We start from the raw sequence: 13,635 nt of genomic DNA on the forward strand, positions 1-13,635 counted from the left end.
TTTAATACATTACAAAACTTTTTCGACTAAAATAAAACAATTAAAAATAATAAATATTTGCTAGAATTTGTATTTTGCATGTTAATTATCCTTGGATAAGCAAATTTTATAATTGTGAGAAATTTTTTTTTCAATTTGCTTAAAAATTTCTCGAGATAGGCGAAATACGTAAAAAATTAAATTAACTTTAGGGGGTCCAAATTTTAGATTAGTCTCCTGACCAAACAATAAGGACCCTATTTCCCAGACTGACCCTGCCCCCTATATTTTGGGGGCAGGAATTTTGAATCCATCGAAAAGAAAGTATGTTTATTCAGAGAAAATATGTTTTTTATGCCTGATTTTGAAATTAAAATATTTACTGTACCAATTAATTATCATATTTGAGGTCACCCCCTCGAACCATTAAGATGGAGTCCTAAAACATAGTTGGTTAGTATATATATTGCAAAAAAAATAAATACCACTACTCTTTTTCATCATATATTTTATAATTTTTGCATATTTTCTTTATTAATTTTTTCTGAATTAAAATCAAAGTATTTGATTTTTAAAAATCGTTGCATAGGATTATTATGATAAGTGTCTTTATCCCCTTATTGTGAAGTATTGGACAGATTTGAATATTGTTAAACTTCTTTTCCTTTCTTCCCTACCCCTGTGCTTCGGGGGTGTGCGCGACTGTGGAAGGAGGGAGGGAATTCCCTAGTGTATTTCTTCGATAAACCGAAAAGCTAAGACTTAATCAACAGTCTCACTTCTAAGAAATCGAACATTTCTACTGTGATGTAGTGTTATCTTTGGGAAGGGTGAATCGAAAAGGAACTATATATTCTTTATTCTGAAAATCGAATTGAGCTTGGAACTGATATTGGGCTTTTCCTTTTAGCTTTTTGAAAAATATTGTTTAGGAAAATGTGAGGAGGTCCCGAATATCGATTTATAGTTCAGTTATGAAAACGTAAGAGTTAGGCATTTATAAGCTCTTCTCACATTAAAAATATTCTAAAATTTCGTGTGTGTTTTTGCATCTACTTTTGCTGCTTACTGATTTATTGAAGTAACACCCTGATTCTTTTTTATTACCTAGATTAATATCTTTAGTTACAATCCGTGACCAAACTATTAGACGTACTATAAGATTTTATGTAAAATCTTAATTATCAAGTGAAACTATATACAGCTGTATTGTTTTTACGCGATTTGCACTTGTTTATGTTCGCGTATCAATGGTTTAATATTGTAATGCAATACGTTAAAAATAAATACAAATGGGAAGTATATGAAAATAATCTCCTGAATTAAAACCCGTTACATGTTTGCTTGAATATAAAAGTATTGCATATTAATTCGTGCAAACCATGTCATTATTAAAAAACTGCAGTGCGTATAATAACTTGATGTAATTATTATAATATACTGATATAATAAATGTTCTATATTAATATAATATGTCGTCTAATTTAATCAATCGTCGAATTTATATTACATATTGTCTAATTTAACTAATTGATACAAGAACGTAAACAAGTGCAAAACCATAAAGCTGTATATTATAACCTGATAATTAAGATTTTACATAGAATCTTATAGTGCGTTTAATAATTTGACCAGGGGATGTACATCTAGAACTTTTTTATATTATCATAAAATGAGTTTGATTCGATTACCTTAGAGTATAAGAAATTCGAACAGTCTAATTCTTGTCAAAACGGGCGAATGCGGTATGATTTTGGTGATATTACTGACTAATGAAATATCCACGTTGTTTACAAATTTTAGTAAATGTTTATTATTTTTTACTGTTTTATTTCAGTCGAGAACATTTTGTAAGGTGTAAAAATGTTTACATCGTTTTAAAATATCTAGTTTTGTATGGCAAGATACAAAATCTGAGCGAAATCGGTTGAATCGTTTCTCAGAAATCAAGTGTTTTCGAAAATTCGATTTCACAGAAACAACTCAACCAATTTCTCTCAAATGTTATATTTTGCCAAGTAAAACTAGATTATTTAAGATGAGGTTAAGAAATTGTATACCTTACACTCCCAGATTGTGACTACCCTCTATATTTTGGGGAGACAGAAAGCCGTCGAAAAAAGTTATGTTTATACGGAGAAAGTACGTTCTTGAGTCTGATTTAGTAAATTCAAATATCGTCTGCACTAATGAATTAGCATATTTGATCAACGGTGAAAAGCCATTCAAAAGATATTAAAAAATACATAAATTTGTAATAATGGTTTTAAATGATGATATTTCGTATTTTCAATATTGCTGTAAAGACTTTTAAACTTTCACAAAAAAGACTAGTAGCTTGCATCTTAAATGATTTATTCACAAGTTAGAGATGCACAAAACAGACATAAATAACGACACATCACAGAAAAAATTTAACCAAGACATTTATCAAAATACCGCCATCATCATTTTTTTTTAATAATCTCGACTCCACTCTCTTTGGAAACAAAAAAAACATAAAAGAAAGTTAGTGTGCCATCTAGTGGCCAGTTTCTTACATTGCATTCGAACTGAATGACGACAGAAAGTGATGTTTGTCTTCAAACCACCTCATAAATATTTGCAAACTATAGAAGATCCAAGTCGGATCTTGAATCTCCTATGGTAAAAACACGATCCAAGTCGGTGCTGCCTTTCACGAGTTATAACTGAACGTCTATATATGTTAGAAAAACTGATATCACTTGAAAAAAAACCGTTCTTTGAAATATTCTAAATATATCGTTTGAACATAATATTGCAAAACATTACCTAAAAATAGCACAAAAAAATTATGTATCCTTAACCTGTGAATCAAATTTTACTCATGGAATTTTCTAAATCTTTTTTGTCACTAATTTGTTGTTGTTGTTGTAGTTAATTTACGTCGCACTAGAGCTGCACAATGGGCTATAGGCGACTGTCTGGGAAACATCCCTGAGGATGATCCGAAGACATGCCATCACCGTTTTGATCCTCTGCAGAGGGAATGGCACTCCCGCTTCGGTAGCCCGACGACCTATACGGGAAGTCGAGCACTTTACGGTAGAACAGTTTAACGAGGACCCATACCGCACACTCTTGGTCCCTACGCAGACTGATCCAAGAGGTTACCCACCCGCACACTGACCGCAGCCAGTGATGCTTGACTCCGGTGATCTGCTGGGAACCGTGTCTTAACGATCAGTCCACTGCGGGAATTGTCACTAATTTAAACGTGTTTACCATTAATATCATTGTATCATAGTATATCATAAAAATTCTTTCTTAAATTTTTTATTTTGGTTTTTATTCCAAATGTAAGACCTACAAGTGGAGTTTCTTTGTTTTAAAGTAATCTTATAATAATCCTTTCTACCCAACAATTTATGGTAAACATACTTAAAACGGTGTCTAAATTTATAAGTCATTTTGCAATTACAAAAATGCAAATAGTATGTATGTATGTAGGAATTTAATTTACTTCGCTCTAGAGCTATACAATGGGCTATTGGCGACAGTCTGGGAGACATCCCGGAGGATGATCCGAAGACATGCCATCAAAATTTTGATCCTCTGCAGAAAGGGATGGCTCCGCTTTGATAGCCCGACGATCTGTACGCGAAGTCGAGCATTTTATGGTAGAACAGTTTAACGAGGACCTATATCGCGCACCCTGGGTCACTACGTAGGCTGATCAAAGTGGTCACCCATCCGTTTACTGACAGTAGCCAGTGATATTATACTTCGGTGTTCTACCGGAAATCATGTCAGACCACTGAGGGACATAAATTGGATGTATTTTTTTAATAATGTATAAAACTGTACCCAGAGTACATATGAAATTAGTCCCGCAGTGGACTGATCGTTAAGACACGGTTCCCAGCAGATCACCGAAGTCAAGCATCACTGGTTGCGGTCAGTGTGCGGGTGGGTGACCACTTGGATCAGTCTGTGTAGGGATCGAGGGTGTGCGGTATGGGTCCTCGTTAAACTGTGCTACCGTAAAGTGCTCGACTTCGCGCGCAGGTCGTCGAGCTACCGAAACGGTGGTGCCATCCCCTCCGCAGAGGATCAAAATTGTGATGGCATGTCTTTAGATCATCCTCCGGGATGTTTTCCAGACCGTCGCTAATAGCATATTGTGAAGCTCTAGTGCGACGTAAATTAACAACAACAACAACATATGAAATTAAAATGGTGACCACAAAATCGTACAGCATTATCAGAAATTCATTTTTCGCACTAATGCTAGACATAATTTCTTTACATAAAAATATCCAAAATTTTTTTTTAGTAACTAAAAAAAAAATTATTGTAGTGTAAATTACAATAACAACCGAACTAAATGTTTAAGTTAAAAATTTTATCTCAATAGAATCGGGCACTTTAGCAGTAGCTAAATTTCTCAAAATAACAGTCGACAAAATAAAAATTTTTAGAATCTTTGAATTTGATGTAAAACAGTATAGTTTAAAAGAAGAAAAAAAATTATTGAGTACCAATCTTGGAGTTGGCAGCTGGTGAGCGAAGCGAGCTGTGAGTGAAGTACCCTGGTTGTCTAAAAAAACAAATTTAAGAATGAAATTAATGATCGAATATTCTGTAAAAGTTTTTTTTTGCAGTTATTTAAAAGGAAAAAGAATAATAGTTAAATGGAATTAATCGTAGAATAAAATCGACAATAAGTGATTAATCTAGTTTGATTCCGAAAAAATATATATTGCGTAATAAATCAGCGACTAATTAACGGCCAGATGCTAATTAAGAATTTCCTATTTTATTCTTACGGATAAGGGTAATTTTTTTCCTTACCTTTTACTGCAGGGTAGGACACAAGTTTTCTAACGAAGTGCAAGTAGGCAGTTTCTTTCTACTTTTCCCCATTATTCATTAAAGGGACTTTTTTTTCCTCTTTTTCCCTACGCTCGAACTGTTTTTTTTTCAATGAAGGAGGATAACAATGACCCTCTATCATTGAAATAGCTTCATCAAATTAAGTTAATTGATGAATCAATTTGCTTTGGTCTTATCGATATTTATCTTCATTACATGTATAGTTTTCGACTTTAATCGCTGTTTTAACTTTTATTTATTTCTAAAGGAAGAAAAGAATAAGGAATTGTTACCGGCAAACTACATTGTTGAATATAGACCTGAAATTATATGAAACACGTTGTATACAATGACAAAATACAAAGTGGCAAAGAATCATTTTAATATTAGCTTTCTTAGTTGCAGAGTCATATTTTATTTCACTTTAAAAAAAAAAAAAAAAAAAAAAAAGCCCAACTTTTTAGTATATCATAACTCAGAAACTGTTAGATGAAACATTATGAAAATTTGCACATTTCTAGGAAAATGTTTGGATAATATGTTGATATCAAAAGGTTTTGGATGCTCTTCTAGTTTTTTAGTTATTTTATGTCAAAGTTGAAGTTTTTTTTTAATTGCTCTGCATAATTCAGTTTTACGAAAACTATGAGTATAGAGGCATTAGGAGTTCTGTGCAGAAAATTGAGACAAAAAATGAAAAATAAATATATATTACAAAATATTCAGAACCCTAAATTACAATTTAAGTGAGTCATCATTATAAAATAAAGAAAAATAAGAAGTTCAAAAAGTGTCTAAATATGATTGAAATTTATCTTAACAACTGATTATCAAGAAATTGTAGAAAGAATTTCACCAACAAAATTAACTTTTTCATGACGATTGAACTACGGCTTTAATATTTAATTTATTTAAACTCTGTCACAGAAAGTAGTCATAGTTCGTTCATCAGGAGTTGGCACTTGTCTCCGCCTTCATCACGTGGTATCCGACGATACTATTTCGCTATTTTTGGGAGAAGGATGTGAACAATCCTGAACAAGAATGCTATTTGTTGATCGCATGACAAAAATATTTATTTCGCAATCTTTATGTGGACTTTTTTTAACATTAATTATTTCATAAATTTGATGATATTTCTCTCTTTTGAGTGAAAAGTTTGTCCTTTTTTGAGACATTTTGCTGCAATATATTTAATTAGCTAGAGTAACGAAAGGTATAATGGCAGATAATAAAGCGAAGTAGGTGACTGGAAAAGAATTCATTGTTTGCGTTTGGCGCGCAATAACGGTTGTCTCATTTTCAGGTGCGGAGATGTTTCTCCTCTTATTTCTGCGTGGAAATGAACCATTCGTCCGAGGAGGTGGAGCCAAGTGCCAACTCCTGGTGAAGGAACTATATATATTATTCAGATCTTGAAAAAGAGTACTTTTCCATCTCGCAGATACAGGCGATAAAGTCGCCAAAGTAAACTTACTGAGTAATGTTTTTTTCTTTTTCGATTTTTAAGTGAATTTTTTCAAAGAAAGAAAAAGATAACCGAAATTAATTCTTTCAATGCAATGAAAAAGTACCTGAAAAAGATATTCTTAGACTATGAAAGAAAATAGGATTTTATTCATTCCTTTTTCAGTAAAAGACCACTTCCTATGGGTGATCTATTTTTGGCGATTATTGTAACTCACCCTTACAAAATTCATTCATTTATCATAACCATAGAAATTCGCTGGTGTTCTATTTTATTTTATAACCGTCATTGAACAGCCGACCCACTTTTTGGGGTTTACGACTACTAATGTTCAACTCCGTAGCCCTGTCATTTTGAACCCAATTCAGAAGACAAAGGAATTCCTGGATCAAGTATGTGGAGGAAGTAGCCGTTGTGAAAGTCTTTTTGACCGAACTAACCCGCATTTGCGTACAAAACCACGAAAACCTCCTACTGTTAGCCTGGCAGCAAAGAGACTCTAACCAATGACCCGTCTACCACTCAGGATATTTTACGTCATCACTGTGATCGGTGCAAGCCGGATGCGAAGTTTATATCGACCAGCCATTTCTGTGATTCGAACCCGGATCACCTCATTGGAAGGCGAGCACTCTATCCCCTGAGACATCACGGCTCTCGCTGGTGTTTTAAAGTTTTTTATGCAAAATTTTTCTTTGACAATACTTCCTTTTATATATTTTTTTAATAGGGGACTAAACCCCCGTTCGCTGCCTCTCACCAACCCCTTCGCAATAATTGTTTTTTTTTTTTTTTTGACAGAAAAAAGATTGTTTACTTAAGTTAAAATTATTCTCTTATTATAGATGTACTAAAAAGAATTCCGTTTGCTTACGCTTGTACCTCCACTTCCCACTTCCAAATATTATTATCTATTAGTATTATAAATATTTAGATCTATTGGTGAACATAAGTAATTTTTCTAAGTAATTATTTTTTAAAATAACATTTATAATGTTATAACATTATATTGTTCAAACAAATTTGAGTTCACAGCCGTAATTTAATATTTCTGCTTCCCAATCGGATGGATATATTAAATACTATTCTTGCTTGCATCTCATTGTGCATGAAGCTGATCGTTAAGTTCTAAATGATTTAACAGATCTCTTTCATAGTAATTTATGAGAGTATATTAATGTTATTTGCACAAGATAATAAGATTGGACCACCTTTCTAAATAACTTAATTTTAAAATGTAACGCAGAATGGCATTGTAATAAAAAAAACATAGTAGCAGAGTATGTATTGCAACTATTTAGCGAAATTATCAACCACACTTAACTTTCCCCCCATGAAATATCTAGTTTTATATATCAGATTGCATTTAATATCAAAACAAAATTGTCCAAAAAAGTTAATTTCCCCAAACGATTTCCTTAAGCAGACGATATTTTATTTTGCTGGAAACAATATAACCTTCTTACTTCTCCTAATTGAGTCACTACTGCAACTCTTCTTACTTATCTGTCACTCGAAATGAGCAAATACAAAATAAGATTGTATCCCTCTAATATGTCCCAAAAGAAACTCTTGTAACCTCCGATAAAATATTTACATCGTTTGCTCACTTTTATAAGCTTTTGGAACTTTATTACATGCATTAAACACACAGTTAAGTTCTATATGTCAGAATTTTCTTTACGAGAAGAAAAACCATTTATTCCCGATTTGGAGCAATATTAATTTGTTTTCGGGTTTATTTCACTTTTAATATTGCTTATGCTTCCGAAAAAGAGTTTTTAACAAATATTTGCAAGAGTTATATAATGAGTACAGCTTTCAAAAATTTTAGTCTGGAGATTAACAATATAGATTATGATTTCTTATCGTTTGGAAATAGTGGAATTTTGTTTGATAACATAGAAACAATATTCAAGTTTTTTATTTTATTTTTAAATTCTATATTTGGCAATTAAACTTTGTTTCCGGAGAGGAAATAAATAAAATTATTATCGGACCATTTGAGAAGTTAAGACTTTCTAGATGCAGAAAAAATGCGTTGATTTTGGTAGTTTTTTTTAAGTGTTTAAAGCGATTAATCAGTTTTACAGTTAAAGAATTTCAAAATTTTCAAATGGCAACTCCTATTTTATTACAAAGGTAAGCGTGTTCATCACAGTAAATTTTTTTTATTGGAATGATAATATATGCCGGCGCTGAGACAAAAGTAAAGATGCAGCTTTCAATATTTTTCCTTTTATCATTAAAGCGTTTAGTAGAACTGAGTAACTGACGCATCAAAAATTAATGAAATGTTCTTTTTTGTACCAAAATTTATAAGTTTTACTGTAAAAATTATGTTTCGATGAAGAGAAGAAGAGGGATTCCATTTGAAATGTTTGGTACTGTCACTCTAACCATGATAATAATTTTTTTAACACTATTACTGAGCGCATACCTTTGAATGCTTATATGACAAAATTTCATTCCGCTTATAAACAGATAAGGTCTTATGATTATGTATTACAAAATTATTTTGCCACCCTACATATCCTTTAATGTGACACTTCAAACAAATTATGTTTCAGTTTTTAAATTTACAATTTTTTCTTATAGAAACATAGTGGCAACATCACAGGCTGAGACTATTTTTGGGAAGATCGCTTTCCATGGACAATTTTAAAATGTCCTTTAAAAGCGTTAAATTTCATTTCTTTGTACATGTTAAGATGATTATTACTTTTATAAACAGTCTTTTAATTACCAACTTAAATAAAATGTCCTTTAAAAGCGTTAAATTTAACAATTTCATAGCTTTGCACATTTTAATATGATTATTACTTTTATAAACAGTCTTTTAATTACCAACTTAAAAAAACGTTCTTTAAAAGCGTTAAATTTAACAATTTCATAGCTTTGCACATTTTAGTATGATTATTACTTTTATAAACAGTCTTTTAATTACCAACTTAAAAAAAACGTCCTTTAAAAGCGTTAAATTTAACAATTTCATAGCTTTGCACATTTTAATATGATTATTAATTTTTTTCTTATTAAACAGTCTTTTAATTACCAACTTAAATAAAACGTCCTTTAAAAGCGTTAAATTTAACAATTTCATAGCTTTGCACATTTTAATATGATTATTACTTTTATAAACAGTCTTTTAATTACCAACTTAAAAAAAAACGTTCTTTAAAAGCGTTAAATTTAACAATTTCATAGCTTTGCACATTTTAATATGATTATTACTTTTATAAACAGTCTTTTAATTACCAACTTAAAAAAAATGTCCTTTGAAAACGTTAAATTTAACAATTTCATAGCTTTGCACATTTTAATATGATTATTACTTTTATAAACAGTCTTTTAATTACCAACTTAAATAAAATGTCCTTTAAAAGCGTTAAATTTAACAATTTTATAGCTTTGCACATTTTAATATGATTATTAATTTTTTTCTTATTAAACAGTCTTTTAATTACCAACTTAAATAAAACGTCCTTTAAAAGCGTTAAATTTAACAATTTCATAGCTTTGCACATTTTAATATGATTATTACTTTTATAAACAGTCTTTTAATTACCAACTTAAAAAAAACGTTCTTTAAAAGCGTTAAATTTAACAATTTCATAGCTTTGCACATTTTAATATGATTATTACTTTTATAAACAGTCTTTTAATTACCAACTTAAAAAAAATGTCCTTTGAAAACGTTAAATTTAACAATTTCATAGCTTTGCACATTTTAATATGATTATTACTTTTATAAACAGTCTTTTAATTACCAACTTAAATAAAATGTCCTTTAAAAGCGTTAAATTTAACAATTTCATAGCTTTGCACATTTTAATATGATTATTACTTTTATAAACAGTCTTTTAATTACCAACTTAAATAAAATGTCCTTTAAAAGCGTTAAATTTAACAATTTCATAGCTTTGCACATTTTAATATGATTATTACTTTTATAAACAGTCTTTTGATTACCAACTTAAATAAAATGTCCTTTGAAAACGTTAAATTTAACAATTTCATAGCTTTGCGCATGTTTCAGTGCCTATTACTATTTGTACTACTATTCAAACGTCTTTCGGTTGTGGTACAGTGATTAGAGGAAAATACATCTATTAACAATCACATATTTATTAGACATATACAAAACATAGCTAGACGAGACAAACGGATAGAATCAACTGTCTTTCTTACGTAATATTGAACAGTGTAGGTGTAAAGCTTCAGCAGCGCCATCTGTTATCAATGTCTTTTTTTATGGTATAAGCAGTAACCGAAAATAACCGACCCATTTGAGGGTTTATTGCTATCAATGTTCAATTCTATAGCCTACAGTTTTAAGCCACATCCAAGGGTATTTCTGGATTATAAATTTGACAAAACTAGCCTTCAAGAAGGATTTATAGATGAAACTAATATATGGGAAGAAAAACTACGAAACGCTTCCACGGTTAGCCGAACTGCTTACGATCCCCCTATCACTGAGAATATTTTGCTTCAGAATTGTGGTTGGTGTGAGACACTGGCAGAATTCAGATTGAAAAACCATCGTTGAGTTTCGAACCTAGTTCACCGCGATGGAATGCGAGCACTTTATCTCCTGAGCCACCGCAGCTCACTACATATATCTTGACAGAATTACAGTCCCTGGCCATATTATGAGTCGCACTGTAGGATTTTATGTCAAATTATAATTATCAGTCGATGTTATACAGCTGTATAATCTTTACTCGAATGAAACCGGTTTAAACATGGAGGACTTAGTGACTCGACAGACATAACGTGATTCGGTCACCATTTACTCCACGGGGAGCCTTCAGTTGGTGGGGATCGAATCCACGACCTCTTGCACACGAACTCAGTGCCCTACCAGCCAGACTTTGTCGGCCGCTCCATTTTCGCCAAATTACAGTCCCTGGCCATATTATGAGTCGCACTGTAGGATTTTATGTCAAATTATAATTATCAGTCGATGTTATACAGCTGTATAATCTTTACTCGAATGAAACCGGTTTAAACATGGAGGACTTAGTGACTCGACAGACATAACGTGATTCGGTCACCATTTACTCCACGGGGAGCCTTCAGTTGGTGGAGATCGAATCCACGACCTCTTGCACACGAACTCAGTGCCCTACCAGCCAGACTTTGTCGGCCGCTCCATTTTCGCCAAATTACAGTCCCTGGCCATATTATGAGTCGCACTGTAGGATTTTATGTCAAATTATAATTATCAGTCGATGTTATACAGCTGTATAATCTTTACTCGAATGAAACCGGTTTAAACATGGAGGACTTAGTGACTCGACAGACATAACGTGATTCGGTCACCATTTACTCCACGGGGAGCCTTCAGTTGGTGGAGATCGAATCCACGACCTCTTGCACACGAACTCAGTGCCCTACCAGCCAGACTTTGTCGGCCGCTCCATTTTCGCCAAATTACAGTCCCTGGCCATATTATGAGTCGCACTGTAGGATTTTATGTCAAATTATAATTATCAGTCGATGTTATACAGCTGTATAATCTTTACTCGAATGAAACCGGTTTAAACATGGAGGACTTAGTGACTCGACAGACATAACGTGATTCGGTCACCATTTACTCCACGGGGAGCCTTCAGTTGGTGGAGATCGAATCCACGACCTCTTGCACACGAACTCAGTGCCCTACCAGCCAGACTTTGTCGGCCGCTCCATTTTCGCCAAATTACAGTCCCTGGCCATATTATGAGTCGCACTGTAGGATTTTATGTCAAATTATAATTATCAGTCGATGTTATACAGCTGTATAATCTTTACTCGAATGAAACCGGTTTAAACATGGAGGACTTAGTGACTCGACAGACATAACGTGATTCGGTCACCATTTACTCCACGGGGAGCCTTCAGTTGGTGGGGATCGAATCCACGACCTCTTGCACACGAACTCAGTGCCTTCATTACAACCCCATAAATTATGTCTATCGTTACTGCAAGAAATACATTTATTTTTCTTATTACACGATTCATTCAATAAACCTGACGCCGTTGATATGCGATTCTTATTTTGTTTATTCGAATTTTCGCCGCCACTGCTACGCTTTGAGGAGGGGAAGGGGAAACATTCTGAAACACGTGTTATAGACGAACTCAAGGCCGTGGCTTTTTCTCGGCTAATTACTTCTGTTTTTAAAATATCTAGGATCTCTGATACTTTCCACTCATCATCATCGCTATATTTTTTAGTTATTTCTAACACTATGTCTGAGGGAAGTAATTTAATAAGTATAGGACAGAGTAAAGCCCCATAATTTTCCTGATTAATTCCCAAAGAATCTAAATTCCTTATTTCAGTTTGACAAGAATCAAAAAGTTTTCTTAATGAAAAAATATCTGTTAATTTTTCTACTGGGGTTAAACTCAACAATTTATTCAAATGAGAGTTAATTATCAACGTTTTCTTGCCAAAGCGTTCTTTTAAAGTTTCAATTGCTGATACATAATTATTATTTGTTAAACTGAATCCTTTAATCGCATCTGAAGCTGATCCCACTAAATATGTTTTCAAGTAATTTTCAACATTCGACAAATCAGTGTTTTTATCTATGGCAGATTCGAACTGATCGTAAAATCTTTGCCAGTCTGAAGTATCGCCAGAAAATTTCTCCATAGTTAAAAGAGGCAGTTTCACAAATGAAGTTTCGTTTATTCTCATATTTATCTTCGGTTCGGAAATGTTCGAATTTAACTCAGGAGACACTACCGAAGTCGAAAGTTTTCCTATTTTTCTTTTTAATCTGCTTCTACTTCGTATAATATTTGTCAAATATTCATCACACTTTATAATTTCTGCATCGATTTCATTTACATCCGTAATACCCATCTGAATTTCGAGATCAATTTCTTTCAATTGTTCTTGTTTTAACATTAATTCAGACACTAACTCATGCAATTCATCTATCATCTTGATATATGTTTTCGATTTTGGTCCATAACTTAGTTGTTAATGACCTTATCGTAGTACGGTTTTGTTTGGATTTCTCCATCTTAATATATAAACGAACTACTTATACACTTAAAGTCACTATTCTATGAAACTAAATTTCTAATTGAAAATAAGCAAGAAATCTCTTAATGGCGGTCCCTGTTCGGGCGCCATAAAGTGTTCAATCTAAAATGAATTCTTGCTTTCTATATGAATAGTGGAAAATGTTCCACTTTCCTTTAGACCGCCAATTTGATTATTCATAAACCTTTATTGGTTTTAATTGCAAATAGATGAAAATGAATTTACATTGAATGGTAAATGATGATTATAAAGTGATGAAAATATTGAGTTAGGTAATAGCGCTCCATAGCGCGTCTCTTATTAC

At 32.5% G+C, this 13,635-nt stretch overlaps 1 protein-coding gene across 1 annotated transcript in view; it reads right to left on the reverse strand.

Moving 5' to 3' along the window:
- Nucleotides 1–13,226, reverse strand: part of LOC147808286 (uncharacterized) — a 79,990-nt gene extending 66,764 nt beyond the window's left edge. Inside the window, exon 1 of the mRNA XM_087166973.1 lies at nt 12,444–13,226. Within this exon, the coding sequence (XP_087023099.1) occupies nt 12,444–13,226 (783 nt within the window). The remainder of the gene's footprint in view (nt 1–12,443) is intronic.
- Nucleotides 13,227–13,635: the final 409 nt, after the last annotated feature.

The sequence above is a fragment of the Parasteatoda tepidariorum genome, chromosome 6 (genome assembly GCF_982258835.1).
Source record: "Parasteatoda tepidariorum strain Cologne lab strain chromosome 6, Ptep-v5.0, whole genome shotgun sequence".
Classification (NCBI taxonomy): Eukaryota; Metazoa; Arthropoda; class Arachnida; order Araneae; family Theridiidae; genus Parasteatoda; species Parasteatoda tepidariorum.